General features: G+C 30.2%; 1 protein-coding gene across 1 annotated transcript in view; it reads left to right on the top strand.

Moving 5' to 3' along the window:
* Positions 1-283: 283 nt before the first annotated feature.
* Pde8 (phosphodiesterase 8) overlaps positions 284-26,634 on the top strand; it is a gene marked incomplete at its 5' end in the record, with an annotated part of 219,937 nt that continues 193,586 nt past the window's right edge. The window contains one exon of the mRNA XM_088228743.1: positions 284-474. Within this exon, the coding sequence (XP_088084869.1) occupies positions 284-474 (191 nt within the window). The remainder of the gene's footprint in view (positions 475-26,634) is intronic.

Here is a 26,634-nt window from a genome sequence, read left to right as displayed (position 1 = left end):
ATTTCTATAATTTTTGACCTAAATTTACATAAATTGTCACAAAAAACACCAGCCTCGGTAAATATATCTGTCGCATATTCTAGGTATTGTAGATTGTTTAAAATAGTTATAATTATAATTTTAATAAAAATAACCGTTCTAACATTATTCTTAGATTTTTAATGAACCGTGTTATTTAGAAACCGTGTAGAACGGGATCCCGGTGTATTTAAATACATAATACCTACATAATATCGCAAAAAATATAAGATGTACGATCCTCAATGGCGTGTGTCTTCCTCAGGTGATGATGGTGATGTTCCCGGAGAAGGGCGACCGCGTGTCCGACGCGCTGGCCGACGCGTGCGCGCGCCTCGGGCTGGAGGTGTCGAGCGCGCGCGCGGACGACGCCGGCGACGCGTGCTCCTCGCGCCGGCCGGCGCTGGTGGTGGCCGACTGCCGCGTGGCGAAGGCGGACGGCGAGAACTTGTGCAGGTGAGTCGGAGAGAAATATTTGAGATTTTAATTTTACGAATCCACGCTCAGTCATTTATTTATTGATTTGTTTACCTATTTATCTGTTCATTTGATCACACGCTCACTTGTTAATTTGTTCACTCGATAACTTCTTTATTTTTATTAATGGGAAGAATTAATTATGTGACTACATAATATTCAACTACAAAAATTTGATACTACGAACCGGATGGGCTATCATTATGAACCAAAAAACGATTGTTTATTATCATTTTACTATCCGCACTTAGTTGTGCATAGGGCACTGTATTTGAAACTCTATTTCAGTGCATTTAAATAATTTTTGTTATATGGAAGTTAAGGTGATCAATCTTACGCTTTTGGTGCCAGTCCAGTAACAATGAAATATTGCTGTTTGAACAAACTTAAAAATCAATATTTTACGTCCATCCTGCCAGAAATGGAACCCATGACCTCAAGAATGGTAAGCGAAATCGCCATCCACTACGCAACTAGGTGGACTAACCTCCACTCGATTTCCTATTTCAGGATTTTTACCTGAGTAGCCATCAAAAACGCTCGTCCAGAGCTGTATTCTTTAACCGTCTGGACACATTGCTACATTACTTCATTTGTTCCCTTGTTCACGTGTTCACGTTTTCAATTGTTAAAAATTTATTATGTGACAGACATTTAAATACGGAATATATTTAACATTATGTACCGAAAAACGATTGTTAATTATATCAATTTATTAACACAATAACAATATAACATTAACGGTTCTCGTTCATTACGTAAAAGAAAAAACAATTATTTTACACCTAATAGGGACTGACGTCTTACAAATAAGGACGTGTATTCAATTTATATAAAATAAAAATAAAATGTTGTAATAACTTATATTTCATTCTGAATGAACTAAAAAATATACAATATAATATCGTGGGTATACGAGGAAAACTGGCTAACTATGTTTTTGGCATATTTGAGTTATGAATACCATTAACTTCAAATTGTTATCCTCTATCTACAGGTATAATCGGCTAAATTATATTACCGCCATTAACTGAAACGGAGTTGAGCGAGTAAAAACGTATATACAGCATTTCTTTTCAAATCTTTACAAAGAAAATCACTTTAATAATTTTAAGTGATTACTTTTTAATTGAAATTTATGTTTTTAATAATTAATATACAAGGAAAAACGGTTAAGTGTCTTTGTCTGGTTTTCGATAATAAAACAATATCATATACGAAGTTTTTATTATAAGTGAAAACAACTACTATGTGAGTTTAGGTAGTTTTCATTGAAGTAAAAAACTATGCCTTAATGAAACCTTACTTCAGCGAAAAACTATGTTAAAAAAGACTTATTAAAAATATGTAAAACAGGAGTCATTCCCGAAGAATTCCATCATTGGTAAAAGAGTCTTTTCACTTCCGCTAATGTGATAGATGCTTTATCTGAAGATGAAGACAGTGTTTAATTTGATACAACTTAAATTCGGTTAGATAATTTCACCGGCTAACTCAACCAACATAAATTTCTTCACAAGGAAAATCAGCTAAATGCGGATTTTATTTTTTTTTTCTCAAAATTCTGTTGCTTTTTATTTCATATAAATTCTGTAATGTAACATAATATGTTTCATGAATAATAAACAATAAGTATTAAAAAAAAAAAAAAACTTGATTTTTAATGAACAACCAAACTTCAAAATTCAATTTACACTAAACTGGCTTTTTGCATTTAGCCGGTTTTTCTTGTATACCCACATATGTTTATAAATTTGTTTATAAGTGGTTTATACCACTTTAATTTAGAATTATACTTCGAACGGTTTCGAGGTTATCACCTCATCGTCAGGAATCAAACTAACTTATAAATACTCGCGTTGCTGTTTATATTATAAAATATTGTATGAAAGAGACAGAAAATGAAAGAAAGATAGAGAAAGAAGATAAAACGAATCATAACGGGAATATTTTTAAAGGAGGACTCGAAGTTAAATTTAATTGATTATTTATTTTTTGAATTTTTTTATTAATGGCTTTACTAATTTCTAATCGTTTTAAATAGTCTAAACAAAAACCATTTTTATTGACCTGCAAAATTTCTACACCCGTTTCTTGATTAAAATCATGGTTTCCGGATATAAGATGATTTGCAAATTCTGAAAAATTATTATTACTGTGACATCTTATATGTTCTTTGATTCTAACTTTAAATTTATGTGAAGTTTTTCGAATATAGAAATTTGGGCAATTTAAACAATTTAATTTATAAATTCCCGAACGATTTAATCATCATTCTCATCTTTAATATGAAAGAAACCAGTCGAAGTATAAACTCTTAATCAAAGTGGTTTATACAAATTTATAAATATATAAGTGTAAAATATCATACCACAAAGTGAACAATATTTTTGATAACAATAATATAATCTTTTTCACATGCGGATTTGTTGATATGTGAAAATAAACATTTAAACCGATCAATTGATTGCTATTTCTATTAAAAACTTTTGTTATAAAATTTAATTTGAAAAGACTTTTGTTATCAATGCTAATGCCAATTTGCTATAAACTTTTAGCACGATTTAAGAACCTAAAAAAACTGAACCGAAATGAACGATAAATATGAAATCGTAATTTTCGTACGACGAAATAAAAATATAATATTTAATATTTGTTACCATATTTTCTGTAACATGTTTATCTATTCCCAATACATTACGATTCTATTTACAAAAATACCAAAAGATGGGAAATATTTGATTTTGCCATTCTGTCAAAATGTTTTCAGAATCCTTTTATACTTCGAGAGCGTCTCCTGTGGGCGAAGTATAAACTTCAAATACCTTTTGGTTTTTATGACTGATAACATCTCGATAGAAAACAGGACCTCCGATCTTATATAATGTATCAAAGAACATCGAGTCCTTTGTAAATGATACGAAGAAAAAAGCTTCTGGATATGTGGCTATCGCAACTCGCTACTCGTTTCACTTAACAATTTCTATTCTGGAATATGTCAGAATATAAATATAAATAGGTCGGAAATATGAAAACAACCAATAATCGAATGAAAAATAACCATTCAATGGTTTGAATACAATTATATGAAATAATGATTACCTGTCATACTCCTAGTGCCTGAAATACCCGAAAACTACGACGGCCTACATTGAACGAGACCTTAAAAATGAGGAATGGTTCAAAATAGCGTCAAAAATAATAAAAACAATTTTAGCCCAGATTGTGGCTTAAAACCTATGTGCCGAACACTGTCGACTGATACATCAATTCATATTTGCGTATCTTAATTAAATAAATAAAGATTTATAATTTTTTTAAATTTTTAATCGTTCAGAGGTTGGCATTTTTTTATTAAAAGCCTATTAAAAATATTAGAGAAAAATAAGTCAGTTTTGAAGTCAAATTGAATTCTGACATAAGTGTCAGTTTTGAAAACGATAGCCTAGATTCACAGATAATGTGGCTAGATTCTGCCATATTAACGTATAAGATCATCTAGTCGTAAAATGTTCCCACTATAAAAAAAAAAATAGTTATTGTATTTTTTCCATCTGTTTTACTATCTTTCTGAGTGTGCGTATCGAGACGTTAAAGAAGGCGGCTTTATTATCGCTCGGTAGACAAAGACAGAAGAGCGTTAAGCATACCGTCTTGATAATTGTCAATAGTTATATTAAAATCATGTTGTCAATCTTGAATTGTGATTTATTGGAGTTTATTATCGCTTTGAAGTGAGCATTTTTTATCACAGAAGCCTTTTTAAAATATAAATGAGAACTCTTTGAAATTTTAATGAAGTAAGGAACGCCGACTAAATTTTCGGGGTCATTCATTGATCGGATTCTATCATATGACGTCGAAATGACAAGTTGGTAGAACATACCGAGGTAGATAGAGATAGAACAGAAATGAAGTGTACGGTCTCAATATGTACAGATGAAGATAGCGTTCGTAATCGCGGCACAGGTACATACCAGGAAAAGAAAACGTTAAATATAGAAATACTAACAACTTTTTAATAAGTATTTTATACCAACCTTGTAAGGAATCGAACCTAGAATCACATTTATGATTTTTAAATGGCCTAAGCACTACTTGTATGCTTATTATGTACAATGTACATATGTTACCAAATAATTACAAGTGTTGTTTTAGAATAAACATATTGTTTTAGTATTAATGTAGTAATGTTTGTAGGTGTTTAAGGCGCGCTGGAGTACGAAAATCCTAAATTTCTTGCAACTATTTATTTAACTTTTTGTACATAATGTCATTTGTACATCGGCGGGCTTATTGCCAAATGGCAATTTCTTCCAACCAACCAATAAAATAATTGTTTGATTTTTATAAATCAGGTTAAAACATATTCAATAGAAAATAAAGATAAAAAAGCTTAAAATATTTCAAAATAGAAATAAATGTGTTTGTGTATAAATTACCTGAAATTAATACCATTACTCAATGGGTAAAGAGGAAAAAGAGGAAAGAGGCAAGTAGGAGAGATTAAGGAAGATAAAGGAGATGTTTCTTCAGACGTGATTTAAACAGAGATACTGTAGTAACATCTTTGATGGTGGATGGGAGATGATTCCACAGTCGAGCCGCATGGACACTATATGAGTTAGAGAAGAAAGAGGAATAATAGATGTGTATTAAGAGAGTGCCTTGAGAATTAGAACGAAGAGGTAAACCATGAACTGATAAGCGTTGAAACTTTTCACGCAGGTATATAAGAGCGTTAGGACTATTTTTCGAGAGACCATAAAATTCGAGCCATCAATTCATAAAATTTTAACGCAGATAATATTATCATTCGTAATTTAGTTTAAATTTTATTTATTGACCATTGACCGCTCTAGCCTTAACTGGCGTCTTTAAGAATAATCGCTTTCGGAGATGGCGGCTGAACTATTTTATTTTATAATGAAATATTTACAAAAATATTAATGACGTTTTAATCAGTTTTAAAAAGAGACTATACAATATTTTAATGTGATTTGAATAGGTATTTAATATTTTTTTGTAAAATTACTGATTACCGGCACAAACACAATACATTGCAAAGCCAGCGAATCTTTTCAACTGTCTATAGCATATAAATTACAATAGTAAATTAAAGAAAGCATTTAAATTTAATTTAAGTTTAATTTAAATTTAGAATCGGGTTGTGGTCCTGTGGCTAGTGTCTCGGACTCACGGACCAAAGGTCTATGGTTCGAATCACACTCTACCCCAACTTGATTCCCATTTTCTAATAGTGAGTTATTTACAACTCGTTGAAAATGGCCCTCAAAATTAAATATTTGGGTAAATCATAAGAACGCAAATATTTCTTTTACAAAAAAAAAAAATCAGACATGAGAAAAAATAATCGAAATACAAAGAGTCGACTAAAAATATGTAGAATAATTATTGTGATCAAGTAATTTTTCTTTCGCCAAAATAGTCGCAAAACATATCAATGATTCTCCTTGTAGGTATATATCTTGTATTGTCTGCACGTGCGAGATCGGGGATTATAATACCCAGTGTTCGAGGAAAATAAATTACAACAAAAGGCTTTGTATTTGTATGTTTTTAGGCACAATATCTCAAGTTTGTATTGTTCCACAAAATGGCGGGCATGCAGATCCTTCGGGGAAAATTATCCCTCGGCATTTATTTACTCCCTTTTTTTTAAAGCCCAGATGTGAGGTTCGGACCCCCCAAAAGGGCACTAGTTGCGCTGCTGTGTTAGCTACTGAATTTTGAATTTTCCATGAGATGGCCTTTTTATTACACTCTGGTAAAGCGTTTTTATTATAAAAGCCGTCATATTTACATTACTTTATTCACAGTGCTTTTAAATAACCGTTTGTTAGACAGTTATTTAGAGTGTTTAAGCCATTATCAAATTAATACACACATGCCCTGTAGAGCAAAATATTTTTTTAAAGTGTGACACAAAAACGAACAAATAATTACTATCGTCCTAAAAATATAGCCTGATTAGAATTAAATTTGTCAGAAAAAGTGACGACATAACTTTGTAGTAAGGTCAAAGAAGTTTTTTTTATATTGACACACGAAAAATCATTCGTATCTGGCGTGTTAATTTATTTTTTTAATACAATGCTTGACACATAAACCAATATTAATATTTAAAATCAGCTTTAAATCTAAAAACTAAAATAAACCAAATTATTAACGACGTTCCTCCAAGGTTACATCATTTTGCAAAAAAGTTAGAGATGAGACAAATTGGTCAATGTAAATTGATCGAATAAAAAAATAGTTCATTTGATGTTGTTCATGAAAAGAGTTTGGTGAATAATTGTGTAAAACACACTATAATAGGCTTGTTTTTGCTTTTTTTATATCAATTTTCGGAAACAGAGTTTCATGATTGCATGAAATAACGGATAAAATCGACTTGATCAGTGATCAGTAATTTCCCATCACTAATGAAATTAGTTTGACTTGCATTCATCGATCATGCGTATGCTGCCAAAAATTGGAGGATACTTGTACCTAAGTACATGAAAAAGTTTTTGTTTTAACATCAACAATTAACATTCGTTTTTCGTGGATCCCAATCAGATTCTTCCCTTACTTTCGACCTATTTATTTATTTTCACTGGATATTGGGAATGCGAAAATAATATTAACGAACATTTATTATATTTTAAAAACGTATTTCTTTCCGTGCACCCCTGAAACTAAGAAGAGCTTCGCAATTGCACCGCTAGGCGTAGTTCGACACAGTTTTTGTTATTTTATAATGAATCGTTTTAAGCTTTGTTAACCACTCCTTAACAAATATTTACCAATGAAATTTTTCACAATCCTTTTTACCGAAATGTTTTTATACACTTTCATAACACAATCACGCGTTTTAGTTTCGATTGTAAACGTCATGTGTGTGTGTAATTTTGAAATTACTCCACCCGCGACGTTAAAATTTTATGTCGGTGTGTTTTCCTGACATTTAAAAGAAGAGCCCCTAACCTGTCAAAACACGCGAATCGTTGAGAAACATGGCTACCCGGAAACCGGAAATCTATCACAACACACAATAACGCTAAAATAATTGATTGGTTATTTTTGACCTGACCTGTGACGTTCCAAACTAATTCATTTACCATTTTTTTCATCCATTTTCGAGAAACTTCGCCGCTGTAGTATATGCTCTAATTTTTACCACCTGTAAGAAAACATTTCTTAAATCCAATTTCCCGTAGCAATGAACTTTCTCAAATCACAACAATTTATTGGTAACTTTTTATTCGCGTATGAAAAGGTTTCAAATTATATTAAATCATAATTTATCAAGAAAACTGCTGTTGCATTAAATTTATTTCCCTTCAAGTTTCATTAGGCTTACCATATACAACGTTCAGAATTCAATATTCTTAGAGTTTGTTTATCGTTTTACCAATTTTGCCTTCCGTATAAAACATTTTCTCGTAATAACGTAAATTTTCCACTTACATCTGGAAATATATCTTACTATATTACTTTTATTCACACGGGTTTAAAATTTGGTATATTTTATGAAGACAATACCGATACAACATGTCGCAACGTTTTAGAGGCAATTCTCAAAAGTGTCTTCACTATCATATTCAAAATAAAATGGATGTTCAAAATCGTAAAAAAATAGATAAAAATATTTTTATAACTTGTTTTGCGAAACAGTATGGCTTTTAAAGGAAGGTTTTTGAAATATTCGCTGCTTGCTACATTTAAATTTAAAACATCGCTGCTCAATAAAGTAGGTACGGATTTTCTTTTCGATTCTGTATTTGATTTTATGCATTTATTTATATTAATATCAACAATTTAATAAGCAAAGTGGTGACATTATCGAGTCTTTTTTTTTAAATCAAAAACTTTGTTCCAAAAACGGAAAAAATTCGAATGTATGAAGCCTATGTAAAAACTAAAATATGTTATACGCAACTACTATGGGGAACAGGATATCAAAATGACATAAACAGACTACAAAGACAACAAAATAAAATATTAAAGTTGGTATATGACCTTCCCTATCTAACTGCAACTAGAGAACTTTTTAAACAAACTAAGCAATTAAATATAACTGAACTTTTCCAACTAGAATCATTAAAATTTATCCATAAATTAGCCACTAATATAATTGTAGACGAAGAACTAAAACTTGTAAAAAATTATAGTCAACATGGACATAATACGAGAATATCAGACAAATAGCATATACAACTTTCTAAAACAAGACAAGGACAATTAAGACTATTGGAACCAGGGACTGAAATTATACAATAAATTACCAGACAAAACTTAACAAAAGACTCAGACAAACTTTTTAAAAGATGTAAAAAATATTCTTTTGAACAGTAATGAAGAGTATGAATGAAAATGTTTATATTTTTTTGTTAAATGAATGTAATAATCCGTAAGGGTTTATAAATAAATTTTCAAATTGAAAAAAAAAATAATAATAATAATTTTGTTTAATTAAATTTTATCAAATTTTCCATTTGGCTTAATTAAACATGCTTTCTACACCATTAATAAATCAAATATCCCAACTATTATTTATTAGTCTTACCTAATCGAATGAATTGAATTTTAATAATATTAATACGCGATTATGAACGGCTATCTTCGTCGGTAGATACTGAGATGGTATAAACTAATATCGATATTAATGTACGAAAATGTGTACATTTTGATGAAAATTTAAAGTATCTTCGTCGGTAACCGGTAATTAACTAATTAACTCTGTTTTTTAAGTAAGTCTTCTTTGTTTATTCTCAAATGTAATTTCAAAAAAGTATATTGTTAAGTGTCCTCGGCACGGGAAACCCCAGTGAGGTCACATTACTTTTATTATTGATTTATTATTTTATTTATTATATTTGATTTTATTATTGTTTGTAAGAAAAAAATATAAATAAATTACTAAATTAAACATGATTAGAAAAAAAATCGTAAACATATCACATTTTTCATACAGAAATTTTATTTGGTAGATAAAATTGAAGATTTATTTTAACTCAGAATACGTATCCTGAAAAATAAGTTGCATAGCTTCGAAATTGACGGTTTTGAGGTAAGTAATATGTACACAAAAATATTTCCTATTCGCACAAGTAATGTAAAATACTTATTTAAAATATTTATATGGCCTTAAAAGCAAAAATGGCATTACCGCTACAATATTTTATTCACATTCAAGAAGCAATTATAGCATAATGATTGATATGCCACTATTGTAATTTAAAGTAGTTGTGCCTTGTTTTTGTGTATGAATATTATTTTACGGATGGCGCAGTTGTGTGTTTAACTGATCTGTAAAAATGAGTTTTTTGAGTTGTCCCACTGTTATTCTCGTGTTGCGAAATAATGACTCTCCTCAAGTAACTGTAGTAATTTAGAACTGTCTAATATTGAATAACTCCATAGTAAAATAACCAGTAGGTAGTCATGTTATTGTTTATTTTTGCATAAAAATGTCTGCCTTAAAACAGGTTGTACCTAGTTAAGCAGACTAGACATAATCCAAAGAAATCTATTACATAAGTATATATGTAGTAGATAAAGAATTTGTAAATTTTATTAATAAACCATTATTAATATTAACAAATTACATCAGGGATGGTGAATACCTTAAATAAGGGAATACGGAAGTCTAGGCATTTACAGGGCTTATGACCTGTCATTGGCTGGTTTATGTGGCCACTTTACACAATGTGTAACATTCACCATTTTGCCTATGTTCGAACATCTATATTTCTTCAATTCTTCAATTTGTTGATTTTAATGAAGTTAAAGAGCTAAAACCTTTATTGTTGTGAATAAAATTCATCTAACTGAATTATTTCACATATTACGCAACGCCTGAAAACAATTTTTCAATTTTTAAACTTCTTCTTGGACCAGTTTGTTTCATTACAATATTTGAGTTTGTCTAAATGTTCGTAGACACAAGACTGGATTTCACCCCTTCGGGAGTCATTAAGATTGACAAATTACAACAGGGATGGAGAATACCTTAAATAAGGGAATATGGAAGTCTAGGCATTTACAGGGCTTATGACCTGTCATTGGCTGGTTTGAGTAGCCACTTTACACACTGTGTAACATTAACCATTTTGGCTATGTTTGAACATTTATATTTCTGCAATTCTTCCATCTATTGATTTTAGTGAAGTTAAAGAGCTGAAACCTTTATTGTTATGAAGAGATTCGTCTGACTGAATTATTTATTATTTTTATTAATTAATATTATTATTATTATTATTAATTATGTTTTAAAATAGGTCATGTGACGTCACACCACACTAGGGTTAAAAAATAACTGCGAATATTTAAAACGATGACTGTTTACTGAAATAAACCTTTTAACTTCAATATTAAGATATTTATTCCACTTTAACATTTTATGGATTCAACTCTAGTTGGTTTGATTAAAATATAGTTTCAACCATTCCTGATGCATTTATAATTTTAAAATACCATGAGGTATCTTATTACTGCGAAGCCAACATTTCAAAAATTATTTTCATTAAAAAATGCTTTGCAGTACCGACATTTCTGTTTAATTCTGTTATTAATTTATTTTTATTACTCAGTTCCGCTGAACTTTGTGTGCGTTTTTAAAATTATTTCTGTTTTGAAATAAGTTAATTATGTTTATTTATTTATTTTATTTTGTTTATTAAGAAAAACAACAGCAATACAAAGAAATATACACAACATAATAAAAAAAACATAAAATAAAGCCAAATCAGTTTTTCACATAAATACAATTATAAAAATCCAGTTCAGTTAAATATAATTTATAGAAGTGCATGTGTGCGAGTTTTTTTTTGTGTGTGAGGATGCGTGTGTAAAAAAGTGGAGTGTGGTTTTGGTAGGTATGTGAATATGTGTGTGATTGTATATGGGTGTGAGGGTAGGTTTAAGGACAGGGTAAGTGTTTATTTGATATGAGTGAATAGAAACAAGTTAAAATTATAATGTAAAAATATAAACATATTTTTTTTTATAACGAAACATAATTTTTTTCAAATAATAGTTTTTTAATTTTGGTTTTAAAAGTGAGTTTACTGTAATTAAATATGTCTATGTTATTGAAAAATAAATTATAATTACGCGTCAAGCGAATCAGAGGAGAGTGTATATTTTATTTAAGTTCTGTGAGCTCTTTAATGGGTACCATACTCCATAACTACGTTAGTATTTATATTATAAGCAATTACCTTCCTTTTCAGGATTATATTTTTAAAAGCGCAGCGGAAGAAATCTTATTAATTAGGTTCTACTCGTATAACTCGTATTCGGTATGTACATGGGCCAAAAAATGGTTCTTATGCTTTGCAATGGGGGTCAGTACTATAAAGGCTACTGACATCACTGTGACTTGTGAAGATCTATTGTGACGGGTCGCCGTGAATTAGTTTTCACCTACGAGTAGAAGCCCAGGTCTTTAAAGAGCCTGGCTACTTTGTGGAGGGCGAGAGTTTTCATTATGCTAATTCTCCCCCGATTATTACAAACGCCATCTTCATCGTAACATATCGAGACAGTATAAACGACATATCAATAAGTGTCTTCAAAGTGCTCATTGTAATTGCCCAATACTGGATAGGACAGACAATGTCAAATACTTAGGAGTTATTATTGAAATAAATTTAAAGTGGAAACAGCAGATTGAAAATATTACTAATAAACTTAAGAGACTAACCTATATATTCAAAACAATTCGAAATATAATCAATGTACGAGAACTTTTAAAGATTTATTTTGCATTGTGCTAATTAATTTTGGAGTACGGTATAATCGGTTGGGGTGGTGCGAGTGACACAGTTTTAAATAGTGTATTTGTTTCACAAAAATCCATAATTAAAATAATACTCCCGAGACAGACATTTACTGAAGAAATATTCAATTAATCACAACTTATGACACCAAAACAATTATACGCTAAAACAATACTCACTTATAGATTCAAAAACTACTCTCACTCAAATGAGAGACATAACCCCCACAATACATCGCATACAAATAGTATAATCACTAGATCCTCAACACATAGACAACTTAAACAAATACAATCTAATACCACTTTCGGACAAAGGGATTTGGAGTATTATTAAATTAAAATCTATTACCTACTTTCACTGTCTATTAAAACAATTAGTAACGAGAAAATGTTTAAAAAGGCTATTAAAAAATGGATAGTGGAGCTAGGTAAAAGTAAAATGGATTGTCTCATTCGCCCATACCAATATTGAATCAACTGCTCCACAAGTGTATAGCTTATGTTCGGTATTTGTTATTTTCATTTTGTGTTGTGTAATATAAATAATATAGATATACATAAATACCTTGTTTTCAAAACTGTCTGAATATTTGTTATTATCTTTATTTTTTACGTTCGTCTTCTTTGTTTATTCTTAAATGTAATCTAAAAGGGAAACTCCAGTGAGGTCACATTATTTTTGTTATTAATTATAGTTTGTAAGCGAAATATATGAATAAATAAATAAACTAACATCGATATTTATGTACGAAAATGTGTATATTTGTATAAAATTGTATGAAATTGTTTTAAAGTATCTTCGTCGGTAACTGTAATTTAACATGTTTGGAAAAAAAATGTAAACAAATTCTATTTTTCATACAGAAAACTTAATTTTACTTTGTAGTTAATATTGAAGATAAATTTTAACTTCCAATTAAAATAAGGACCAAGATCTATAAAGTATCGGGCTATTAGATAGGAGGCGATTGTTCTAACATATTCGGGTTTAACTGGTGATCCTCCAAGGATGCAACTTCTTTTATGGTATAAAGCATCACATTAAAATAATATGATATGGATAGGTTTTTCCTTATCTGCACTGCAGAATCTACATCTAAAAGGTTATTTCTAGCAAGGTGTTTATTTAATCTGTAGTGAAGGGCTGGGCCCCGATTAAAATGGGAAGTTAATGTTTATCTTAAATTTTTTTATTAAAATTGTTTATTGACAATTTTTGATGGGATTTCATTGGAATGATGTAATAACTTATATTTACATCTAAGTTACTAATTAAAAATACTCGGTACACTTAAGATAATATTTAGTTTTATATAAATTATCCTTACACTATATAATATTAACCAGTCTGAAGATGCCCATTAGAAGGTAAAAAGGCTAATTGGTCGAATAAGGTAGTGGAAGTGTTTTTAATTGGTAACTTATATCAGTTTTTACATAAGTTATCTTCACTTTTAACTTTAAAGTAAAATTAAATCTTCTGTGTTAAAAGCAGAATATGCATACAATTTTTCTTCTAAACATGTTTAATTATAGGTTACCGACGAAAATTCTTTCAATGTTCATGTAAATATACTCATTTTCGTACACAAATATTGATTTTTCTTTATAGACAGTCGAAGATAACTCTGTTAACTTCCCATTATCATCAGGGCTCTGGAGTGATACCCCCTAACTTGATTTCGGCTCAGCTTTATTAGGTCGAAAGCAAAACTTTGCTAGTACCCCTTTTAGAAAATGGTACAAAATCTTTTTTTTAATAAAATGAAAATGGTACAATAGCTTGCTCAGTTTCTTGTAAAATAATTCATTTTCTTTGCTGTTTTGCACAAGGCAGTTTCTAAGATAGAAAATCGCACGTAAGTACGGGCCGTACTCCGACGTAATAACAGATAACGGACAGGTTTACAGTTGAAAAAACGAGGTATCTTGTGACGGCGCAACTACTGACATCATCATTTCTTTTCCGCACCTATGGTGCATAGGGCGCTGCATTAGTAAACCGATCGCAGCATATCTTAAACACTTTTGTTCCATGAAGGTAAATTGACCAGTCTTAAGCTTCATGTGGCAGTCCAGGGACTACGAAGTATTTTAGTGTCAAAACACATTTTTTAATAAATATTTTATGTCAACCACATCGGGAATTAAACCCGATACTTCTTGCAAAGTAGGCAAAAGAGCTGGCCATTACATACTGACAATCAACTTTAAATTATTATGTTTAAATAATTAACATCAGGTTTGTAAAATAACATGAATCGTGAACCTTATTGAACATCAGTATTTCTAGAAAAGAAGGCACGCGTGGTGTAAAAAAATGCAGTAAAATATACGACGGATACAGGATATTATAAATGAACGTATATAATATGCTATAAACTTTTTAATAATTAAAAAAGGAATATCCCACGCTCAGACGCTGAGGTCTTTGTGGGCATTTTTTCCAACTCATGTTATAGCTTAATTTAAGATGTATATTTTTTAGTGTATTTTTGTAATTCATTTCTACGTAAATAATATATGTATGGAAAAATAAACAAATATAAAATTATGTGTTTTAAACTAATAATGACATCCGACGGCAGTTCACGTGATCTACATTTCTGTTGAATATAATTTGACATTGAGGCTTAACTTTCCAAGATATCTGAACAAGAAAAAAATGCACACTGGGGATAAAGGATGTATGTCAATTAAATGCCGGAAAAGTAAGTGATAATTTAATATTAATGAAAATCGTTTTATAAGATTTAAAACTGTACAGGCTTTTTACATTAAGTAGGTTCCTTTATATTTAAAAGTGATCCGAGATATTGTACTTATAATTAAACAAATAATTCAAATTCATTCAGTTTTATCAAGTACATTCAATTAAATTCAAGTTCATCTTGTAGTATGCAACTATGTTCATACGTGTTCCAACACGTTAGTTGAATAGCGTTATTTAGAATAATATTATCAATGTACTTTATTATAATTAATAAATTTTTAGTTATCGGCTACGAAAAATACTTTCTAGAAGAATTATTTTTTTACTTTATGCCTTAAACGACGTAACATTCAAGACCTATCACCTTACTTTATTGTTATTAGATTATTAACAATAATCCCATTCCTAAAAGTATGGAGAAAAAAAAGGGAATTCTTTCAATGTTAGATTTTATTCCCGCAATGTTTAAGACACTAAAATCTGTCTCCTGAAAAGTAGGGCATTTCGACTTATGGGATTGTTCCTTCCCTCCCCATAGATTTATTGTGTTGTTTTTTATTGAATAAAAATAAATAAAGACATCTTTTTAATATTTATTTTTATTCGATGTATATTCTGAAACAGCGTAATTTGGAATAAATTCCCCATTAAATCTTCGTGTACGGTACCATAAATAGTTTAAGAATGTTTATTTAGCCATAAAAAAGATTTATGGTGCCCAAAAAACATTTACAAAATAATACAACAATCTCTTGCCAAAACGTTTCGTTTTCATACATAAATTAAACTGCTTGCTGAGATTTTTATAACGACTTTGATGGGATTAATAATTAGCTTAATATACTCGTAACAGGGATGGAGAATATTCTAGAGAATGAAATGTGGAACTCATGGCATTTACTGGGCTGTACTGTCATCGGCTATTTTAAGTTGCCTCTTTAAACACTGCGTAACATTCACCATTCTTCGTTTGACCATCCCTATTTCTTCAATCTGTTGATTTTCGGGAAGCTAAAGAGAGAATTTTTTATCAATGCGGGTAACGTCATCTGAAGATTTAAGCAACTGGTCTAAGAAATATAAATATATATTTAGGAATTACCTAGTGACGTTGACGAAAATCAACGAAAATGATCATACGAAAATGAAGGATTCATGCAAAATTATTTATTTCATAGTTATTGAACCACATATTAACTTCTATAGAAGCATATTATTTTTATCAAAACAAGAAAATTTAGACGAACTAACCATATAACAAAACAACGCTTTAAGAATCATTTTGAAAAAAAACTGATTCACGTGTTTAAATTTGATGGAAAAAGTACTAACACAAAGCAAAGGATATCATAGAATATGATGATATTTGTGTAAAATATTATTCATTACAAAAAAAAACAAAGAATTTCGCAAAAAAAAATATATCAAAGTCAACATGAACATGATCACAATACCAGAGAAAGGGTTAAAATCAGACTCCCATTCAGAAAAACGGCGAAGCCACAAAATTTCATTCTATATGGTTGCGCGAGTGGTTGATGGGATTAAGTGGTTTGTGGCTGGGTGGACCGCCAGTGGATGAACGTCCACCTATCCTACCCATCCTGTGATCTCCCAATTTTCAATGTTTGTTATTCTCCTCGTCTCTATGGCCTTGGGTAGCTACGGTTGCTATGGGAACAATTTTCTATTTCCATAGCAACCAACATCAACAATCACACATTTTTTTGTCTTCTTGATAATTTCTGTCAACTACCGCATGTTCATAATTTTATCTGCCCGCATCTGCTCGTCCTTTAATCATCTGCTCGCATCTGATCACCATTACATTTTCTGACCGCCGCTTCGCCACATTCATCTTTATATTTCGCAAATAACTATAGTGAAAGTGCCGTGTTCACCAAAAAGGAAAAAACTACCCAGAAGCCAGGACTTGGAGATATCGTCCGGATTCCTGTCCCTGCTTCCCTTTCCTGTCTTCCTAAAGGTATGATTTCGGTTTGCTGTGGTTTGTTTGTTTGCCGCATACTGTTCATTTCCTAATATGCCATCATCGCACAAACGCATCTTTTATTTCCCCGCAAAAATAAACACAGATCAACGATTCAGTCAAATAATACTCACGCAAAATCAAAATCGCTACCCCACTATATAAGAGAGTTAAAAAATATTATGATAAGAGCAAAAATATTTCTGAAGAAAAAATAACATCAGAATCCAAACAGAAGAAATTTAAGAAATATGTGTTAAACAACTTATAAATTAAATATATCTACAATGTTTGAGTATGTCCAAATGCTTGCAGACTGGCTGGATTTCTTCCCTAGGGAGTTATTCATATTTCAATTTATTTTAACAGAGCGGGAAAACATTTATGAGAAGGGAATATGGAAGTCTAGGCATTTACAGGGCTTATGACTTGTCATTGAGTGGTTTAAGTGGCCATTTTACACACGGTGTAACATTCACCATTCTGCCCATGTTTGAACATCCACATTTCCTCAACAAAAGTAAAAGAGCTGAAACCTTTATCACGTGGGTGAGATTCATTCTTGAACCAATCCAGCCAGTCTGCAAGCATTTGGACATACTCAAACATTGTTGAATTAACTACCTGGTAAAATAAGAAGTATAAAAATTTGATTTTTTTTTAAGCGTTAACAAGTAGGTGATTTGGTTCAGCCGGTTCAGTTAAAGTTCAGTTCTTTTTGCAAACGTCAAACTCCGGTCTTCTCACCAACATAGGGGTGTACTTATATAAGAATACGATTTAAATGAATGTTTTGAATTTAATATTTATTTATTTATTTTAAAGAAACAATCAGTCGACAATGATATAATAACATTTAAAAAAAAACAGTTTTAAGACAGACCAGCAAAGTTTCCGAATAAAAATCATACATATTATTAAATTGTGTTACAACAAAAGGATGTGTTTATGTGTATTTGTATGAGAGTAAGTGTAGATGTGTGTTTATGTGTGGGAGTAAGTGTTCAGGAGTGTGCATCAATTAAATAGTAATTAATAGTAAGTGGGATCGTATCGCAGCCAGAAATAATAAGTCTTAATTTATTTTTAAATAAATTAAGGGATACGTAAAATATATCAATAGATGAAAAAAAAACATTATAGTTAGAGCAAGAACGATAGAGGAAAGAGTGTTGTGCATGCATTATTTCAGTATTACCAAATATCCAATAAAAATAAATAAATGTATGGAAGTTATTAGGAATTTAAGGAAAGAATCTGATTGAGATCCACAAAAAACAAATGTTGTTTGTAAACATCCAATACACAAAAAAACAATATCTTTCCATTTTTTTGCAAATGCATTATTTTCGAATGCAACCCTGGTAGATCGATGAATAAAACATTTATGCGCCTAGCTTCTTTTTTACACATTCGATTGAAGATTTTAATATCTACGAACACGCACGGCGCAAAGATCTATATTTCTCTGAAAACCGCACGTAAATCGGTTAGGCCGTTTAAGAGGATTACGGTGACATCACACGTATAGAAGAGTAATATATATCGAGATATCAAATGAAGTGGTTGAAAAAAAAGAAACAAAAAATTAGTTTACACAATAAAATAAAAGCCTTGTGTTTTTATAAACCGTAACAGATGTTCGTATCGCCAATGAAAACCATTATTGAAATATTCAAAATAAAAAACTAAGACTACGCTCTGCTTACATTCCCTCCCACTTTGGAAAAAGGCCGTGGGCGTTTTTTTAAAAAAAACCCCGGTGAGTATTTGTATAGGGTTACCAAACTAATTATGAAATATAACCGACCAAATGATGTGGTTCACTTATACTCAAAATAATACTTTTAATAAGACCAGTCTTGAAGATGCCAACTTAAGCGAAAGCGCTCGTTGGTCAAAATAATAAAAAAGAAAACTAAACCAAGAAGTTTCATTGATAAGTTTATTTATAATTTTATCATAATCATTAACTATGGAGTTTTATCAAGAAATATCAACAAAAAACATCAATATCAATACTTTTGACACTCTGAGACGTGCCTATAGGCCGGTGGAGTGGCTACATCCCTAAAATAATGTGAATCTTGCACAATAAGTTTTTCTGGGTTATTATGCCGTGTGTCGTTCGTACTCTCTACCGACGTTTCGGATCGCGTTACAGCGTCCATCATCTAAGAATTATTGTCAATGTGGATGAGATTCTACCAAATTATTTCACCTACTAGAAAACGCCTGTCATTTTTAAACTTCTTAGTCTAGGTTAAAAAAACAATTTTTATGTTAGAGTTGTTAAACTTTTTCAGCCTTTCAGATACTTGTGATTTTTTCGTATTTTTTTTTATCAGAAAACCAACAGATATTTAAAAATATATTTATACGGATTAAAATTACATTTCATAAAGTCCAATTAAAGGCTTCCTTTTAATATTGGAAACGTACATAACAGGCACATAAATAAAATACATAATTTAAATTAACTGATTGTACACAACTTGTAAAATTACTAATATGTATATGAAGTTTACATTATTAAAATTTAAAAAAATAAATAAATATACTCTTGAATATCGATCGTACAGTTGCACATTATTATATATTATATTACCAATATAGCTGATCATGCTGCGTACTTTTATTATATCCCTACATATTGTACAACACACATATCATATACATATATAGGCTCTGGATTCAAGGCACAACATTATAATTTGAATTTGTTTCATAACTTTAGTTTTTAAGTGAAGTTGAAGTCATATTTTTAATATCAATCTGATTAAATTAATAATTACACATATTGCAGGTAAATAGTTATTATGCCGCGTGTTTCTCGTCTTTTTTGCCGACAATTTAGACAGTATTAATTACATCGTCCATAATGTAACAGACGAATAACCCACGGCATTATATCGCAATAAGACGCCATCGGAATTTAAGTATTGATCTTGGTAGAAAATCGATTTATATTTGATGTGAATTTTTGACAACCCTAACGGAGACCAAAAACACGGTGTTTAGTTCAAATATTAGAAATATTACTGCCAATTTCTGGGAATTTCCTCCCTCAGCTGTGGATATTGTCCCCCGGGCAAACTGAATATAATACATAGTTAGCTTTTATAATATTATTTGCCCGAAGCGATTTTCAGATGGTTGAAATTTGAGACTAAATAAAGGAGAATTAATCCGCAAGACTTGGGTATATTGATTCTTGGGCTAAAATTATTATTTTCAAGCAGATTTATGCTCTCTTTGAAGTTTATTTCCCAACAGATACCTACGTTTAATTTTTACGAAATTTATTTGAAAACAGTTACCTACGTAGTCAAAGATTGCAAATTAATGTGTAATAAAGTCGGTTCTGCCGACTGGTCCATTGACGGTAAGTAAACAGGAAATCTTCCACAACTCTCTTATTATTAGTCGATTCATATAAACTAGTGACTTAGTTCAAACAGTTCATTTTTGATTATTTTTTTTTATTTCGTAGATTTTCAAGAAACTTTGCCGCATAATTTAATGCTCTAATTTTTACCGTGCGTAAGAAAACATTTTTTGTATCAAATTTCCCATCAATCTGAACTTTTTCATTCTGTTTCGGCAAGTCATATCTTGATCTGTTTTTCCAATTCAATGCACCAAATCTTCTGTACGAAAATTGTAATATTTCTGCAAAATTTTGAACTGAAATTATTCTCGTCATTTTCTAATTTTTATATGTTTTTTTTATAGTTCTTTATTATTATTACCATGGATAATTTATAAACTACATTTTTTTGTGAAAATCACCTTAAAAGTACTGTACAATAAGTATCTCAACACGTCTCTTATTCATTTTATTTATTTAGTTCTAAATATTTAAAGCTAACATTAAGAAATATTTCATGAACTCAAAACCAGTAAATTTTTTTCACAAACAAAAGTTTACAAAGTAAGATAGGTATATGATAGAATGTTATAACAGATTGGAGCTTCTGATATAATTTTGTGAATGCTATTGATTATAAGACGACGTTCTGTGTCCGGGTGGTTGAAAAATACACTTCCATGCGCGATATCGCTCGCCTTAAGCAACAGTGATATAAACCCTTAATTTTCGATTTTAAAATAGGCATGCAGATATTTTAATAAATTAAACAAACGAATGTTTTTCAATAAAAAAATATTTGTGTTAGATATTTAACGTATGTGAAAATAAAATATTTATAATCTACTTCAAATAATTTCATTCAATCAGACCCTTTGCATACCTCAAAGTCCGATCATCTCAGAATATGTTTTTTAGAGATATCTCACTGCTGCTTTGGGCTAGCGATATAAAACCAGAATCCTGGATGAGTCTTTTTGACTCGAACCTGGGAAAAAAATTCAGTGGAGAAAAGTCCGCCTCGTAGTCTGTTGTTTGGTGGTTCGCCTAACAAACTCGAGGCTGTGGGTTTCATTTCTAGGAGAATCAACATGTTTTTTTTTTAAGGTGGTTTTACACTGCAGTATTTCAGTGTCCCTAGAGGGCATCTGAAACGTAAGACTAAAGCGTACCTTGCTAACCTGTAACACGTGATCAAGATACACCAAATATACATTCCAGTGCAGTGCCTCATGCACCATCGGGTGCGAATTAGGCTTTGATGATGATCATGATTTTTTTTCGGTATTGGAAGACAGATTTTGAAAACATTTGTGTAAAAAGTCAACGAAATAAATATAAGAATGAAATAATAATAATTTATCAGAGAAACATATATTTAGTGTTCTTAATTTAGACTCTACATTCGTCTCTTGTGTGAGTTGTTCTTAAATATAAATGTGGGTTAGCTAAAACTCTGAACATGAGAAAAGCCTTAAGGAAACCCGTAGAAAATAAAAAGGTCTTCATTTCCTGAGCCCAATATATCGTTCTGCATCCGTATTCCCTACATACATTATTTTTCGGAAGAGAATCGAATCCGCCGAGAATCTCCGATACATACATATTATACGAGTATATAAATACTTTATTTTATAATACAAATTGCAGAGCGTTCCGTTCGGTAAAATACGCCTTCAATTGAGTCTGGAGAAATGAAAAACCTGTTATAAAATTTTATTAATAAAGTTTACGAATTTTGATATAACTAGGTCACAGTATTGAAGAGGTAGGTCAACAAGACCGCGTTTTGAATTATTTTACCAAAGTTCAGTTAAAAAATAACTTTCATTTCAACTTAATAGCTAAGAAAATTTGACACAAATACGTCGATTTTTTTTTAGTATTGACAAAATAAGTAAAAAATTATCAATGTTTTGTGGATACATAATTAATCATAACGTTTCTACCTCTCTAATGGAGTGAAAACTCGTGTTTAGAAAGGGAATTTGCTATACATTCATTGCAACGTAAATACATATATTATTTATGAATACATATGTGTTATTTAATTAATTACACGGCCATATACACGGCACGAAGTGTCATTTACTTTATAAAAAATGCATATTGTGTAGAAATAAACACTTCAAATAATAAACAGTAGATGAGAAATGAGAAAACAATTGAACTGGATAGGAATAAAGAAAAGACTATTGTATAATGTATTTGTATTTATATATAGAGTGTTTAATAATCTCATGCCAAAGTATTTTATAAGTGAAATTATATTAAATAGAAATGTACATAAATATAGGACAAGAAATAGAAATAGGATAAGACTACCACTTAAGAAAAAAACAAAATCACAAAATAGCTTAATGTATAAAGGGTTAAAACTGTATGATGAGATGCCTGAAAGTATGAAGAATGAAAGAAAACTTACGGATTTAAAAAAAAAAAGTTATGTTTATTGTAATAATGTAGTTATGTAAGAAATATTTAATAAGTATTTGTTATAATTGTAAATATATTAGTTAATATACAATGTAATATTAACTAACTTAAGTAAATAAATAAAAATAAAAAAAAAGATAAACGAGGAAATAAAAAAGTTTATATGTACGTATTATAACACAATGGTTTCATTCGTTGAACACGCTAACATATTGTGTAAAAAAAATCATTAAAAGGAATATAAAAATTAAAAAGTACCAAAATTTTTTTTTTTTAAATATATTTTTAAAAAAAAGGACATTTAGGTATATCTTTAATCATAAACACATTGTACAAAAAAAATACAAAATATAGACAAAACTTAAGGTGAGGAAAGTACATTCTAATCTCATATGCAGAGAATAACCCGAAGGTGAAGACAATAGAATGTACTTACCTCACCTTAAGGTTTGTCTCTGCATACGGGTATAAGTTTAAGAGAAAAAATCTTAAAGAAATAGTTAAAAATAAGAATCCATAAAACATAACATATATATTCACAAAAATATATAAAAAAGTAAAGAGAAAGCATTTATAATTTTTAAAATATAATATAGGTACATAACTATAGCCTGACAAATGTAGGTTACTGTTCACCATCTTTAAAATAATAAAAATCAAACTATACTTTATCTTAAATATATCAGTAACGTCAGAATAGTTATTGCCGAGTACATGAAATCGATTCAGAATAGCATTATGCAAGTACACTATAGTAGTTATATTTTATTTTTACTATCTAAAACAGATTTCTTAAAATTAGATATTATATTCTAAGAGATATAAAGCAAAGTGTATTCCGATGCAAAAAATAAAAATCCCCAAATATCTTTGTTCTTACCCCCGCGATAAGATCCATAACTGCATCCCAGGAGATCATATCGCTAACCAGCTCTCTCCTTCTTCCACCCACGCCACTTAGTTTCGCCATATAAAGCCGAAAGATCGTCATCGACCCCATACTGATAACGCCTTAGAGTAATGATACGCCGCTGGCTAATAGAGTCGCCCATACGGATAAAAACAATTATGTGGTTATTAACCACGAAGTTAGCTACAGTTTACAGCAGTAAAACGGGCCGTAGGTACTCAGGCCGAGAACTGCAAGGGCAAACCGAAACCATCCGTTATAATAATAATAATTATTATTATGGATAACTTATATAGCGCCATTTTCGTAATATAATACCTCAAGGGCGCAAATTTTCGCGTGTGCATTTAATCTGTCTCAGCTGGTAAAAGCATGAACTTATCGTTCTACTAATTTGAGCGTCAAGAGAAAGGTCAGAATTAAGGATGACTCCCAGTAGTTTAACGGTGGATAAAGCGGTACTCCTTACATTGGGTAGTGCCGTATCCTGGATCAAATTCTGTCGTCTGGCTGAAGCAATTCATAGCTGTTCCGTTTTAGATGGATTAAGTGTTAGTCTATTTTCAGCCCTCCAGTTTCCTATTTTCTCATTGCATCCATTAATCAAATCGTCGTTATACGTTTGTTGTTAAACTTAAAACCAAGTTAAAAAATTATAACGCTTTTGTTTTTTGCAATAGAGCTAAATGAGGATGAAACCCTCTAAATGCATATGCTGAGAAAAATATTTTTAATGTTTGACCCAAAAAATGTCTTTTCTGGTCTTCTTTATTAGGGTTTTGGATTTGTGAACAGAATAATGATGCGACGTCGCCATGGGCTAACGAACCATCGCATTTTTTTTCATAGCGACAATTGGGGGACCGGCAATCGTTACAAGCTACTTTCTGTCACAAAAAAAAACATTCCACCGGAAGAATTGTTATTGCTTAACGACAAAAGTTATTAATTTTCTTACTAATTGATCCCTAATACCGCATGAGCGAAGCCGCGGGTAAAAACTAGTAAAAAAAAATGCTACTGTCTAACATTTTTTTCTAGCAAAAAAAAGCTAGACAGTGACGTGTTATTACTCCAAGCATGTGCATCAACATTGCCGTGCAAAACGCGTAGTAGAGTAAAAAAGATTGATTGTCTATACCAGATTACTGCGGATTCAAAGCCGTATGTTGCGTCCTTTTACGCTACTTCACATTTACTGACCGCTGCGCGTAAAACACTATTTCCCACCAAATAAAAGATAAGTTCCGAAGCCTCAAGTGAATGAAACACAAGACGGGTGCTTAGTGCTGCATTTATATATTTAAATTATATATATATATTAAATATATATAAATATATATATAATATTATATATATAAAATTATATATATATATTTATATATATATATATATTTTTATATATATATACATATATATATATATATATAAATATATATATATATATAAATATATATATATAATTTTATATATATAATATTATTATTATATAATATATGTATATATATTATTTATTTATATATATATATATTTATATTATTTATATATATATAAATAGATTATTTAGATTTATAGTATATATATTAAAAGATAGATTTTTTACTATTCGAATCATTTCTATTAAACTTATACGTTATTCTTATTTATATATTATGTAGGTGCATATAATATGCATTTGTGTGTTCGTTTTGAATCAACGTTCGCGTATTGTCAAACCTTATTTTATTGTTGTCATTATTTCGTATTTACTGCATTTTGTGGTTACCTACTGTATTGTATAGGACTCGTCGCACATTATTCATTCGATGTGTATCAGTTAAATTTAAAAAATAAAATACTTTTTTTTTTCAGAATACGGTTTTGAAATTTAACATACTTTAAAAAAAAAAAAAACAATTTATATCATTTCGTCATTTGAATTTTAACAAAAAGGTTTCTAACTTTTTACTAAGCTCTTTATTGTACAATTTTGAATACAATTTAGAAGTTTTAAACAATTATTTTATTATACTTACGCACCCACACACACGCCCCCTCTCCCTCATTCATTCCCACACGCACATGTATCCTCTCCCTCATTCATTCACGCATACACACATTCACATACACATGAATACAAACGTCACACAAATACAATTACTAAACTTCTCTTCTTATTTATTATGTGTCATTATATTTACAGTGGATTTTTTTAATTGGCTTTAGCATTGTTAAGATTTTTCTACTAATTTTGTTTATGTAATAGCTGTAAAAATCCCAAATAAAATAAAATAAAATAAAATATATCAATCCTGGTAAACGGAATTAATAGTTTCCGCGATAATATTTTGTTAAGTACTTTTTGTGGGTTTTTATACATGAAAACAACTTTAAAACTTAACCTCGGAAGATTTAGATTTACATGTAGACAAAGCTCTTATTTAACATTTCTGCATTTTAAACTTGTTTTCTGATTTTTTTTTAAATTAGTATTTTACCAGTAAACCGCAGGGGGGAATCGTCCAAAGAAGCGATTTTACTCAAATTTTTATTTGACTTCAGATAATTATGTTTTATAGTAATTATGTTTATGAGAAAATAAATAAAATATCTGTTATTTATTATAAATCACTACAACCGTTTATGTCGTCCTACAAAATATATATCTATATGTGCGCCCAGCGCCCAGCCCAGCCCGTTCTCAGTGAATGATGAAACTAGCCTTAGCTTATTTCTCCATGCAAAAACGTACACTATATTTTACTTCTTTAACCCAGTGGTGGTTTTTTAGTACTAAAACAAGCTTGCAGATTACAAATATTGTTTAAAGGTTCTCAATTTGAAAACCAGTATTTCGAACATTATTTCCGAAGGATTATTTTTCTTTGATATGATGCCGTTGACATTATATTATGTATCACATAGGACACGTGGCGTTCGAAGTGGCCCC

This window comes from Micrasema longulum, unplaced genomic scaffold, assembly GCF_059751315.1.
Source record: "Micrasema longulum isolate JH-2025_06_02 unplaced genomic scaffold, ASM5975131v1 h1tg000607l, whole genome shotgun sequence".
In the NCBI taxonomy this organism is placed as follows: Eukaryota; Metazoa; Arthropoda; class Insecta; order Trichoptera; family Brachycentridae; genus Micrasema; species Micrasema longulum.
The sequence above is the reverse complement of the archived record's forward strand: the minus strand, read 5'-3'. Positions and strand labels throughout refer to the sequence as shown.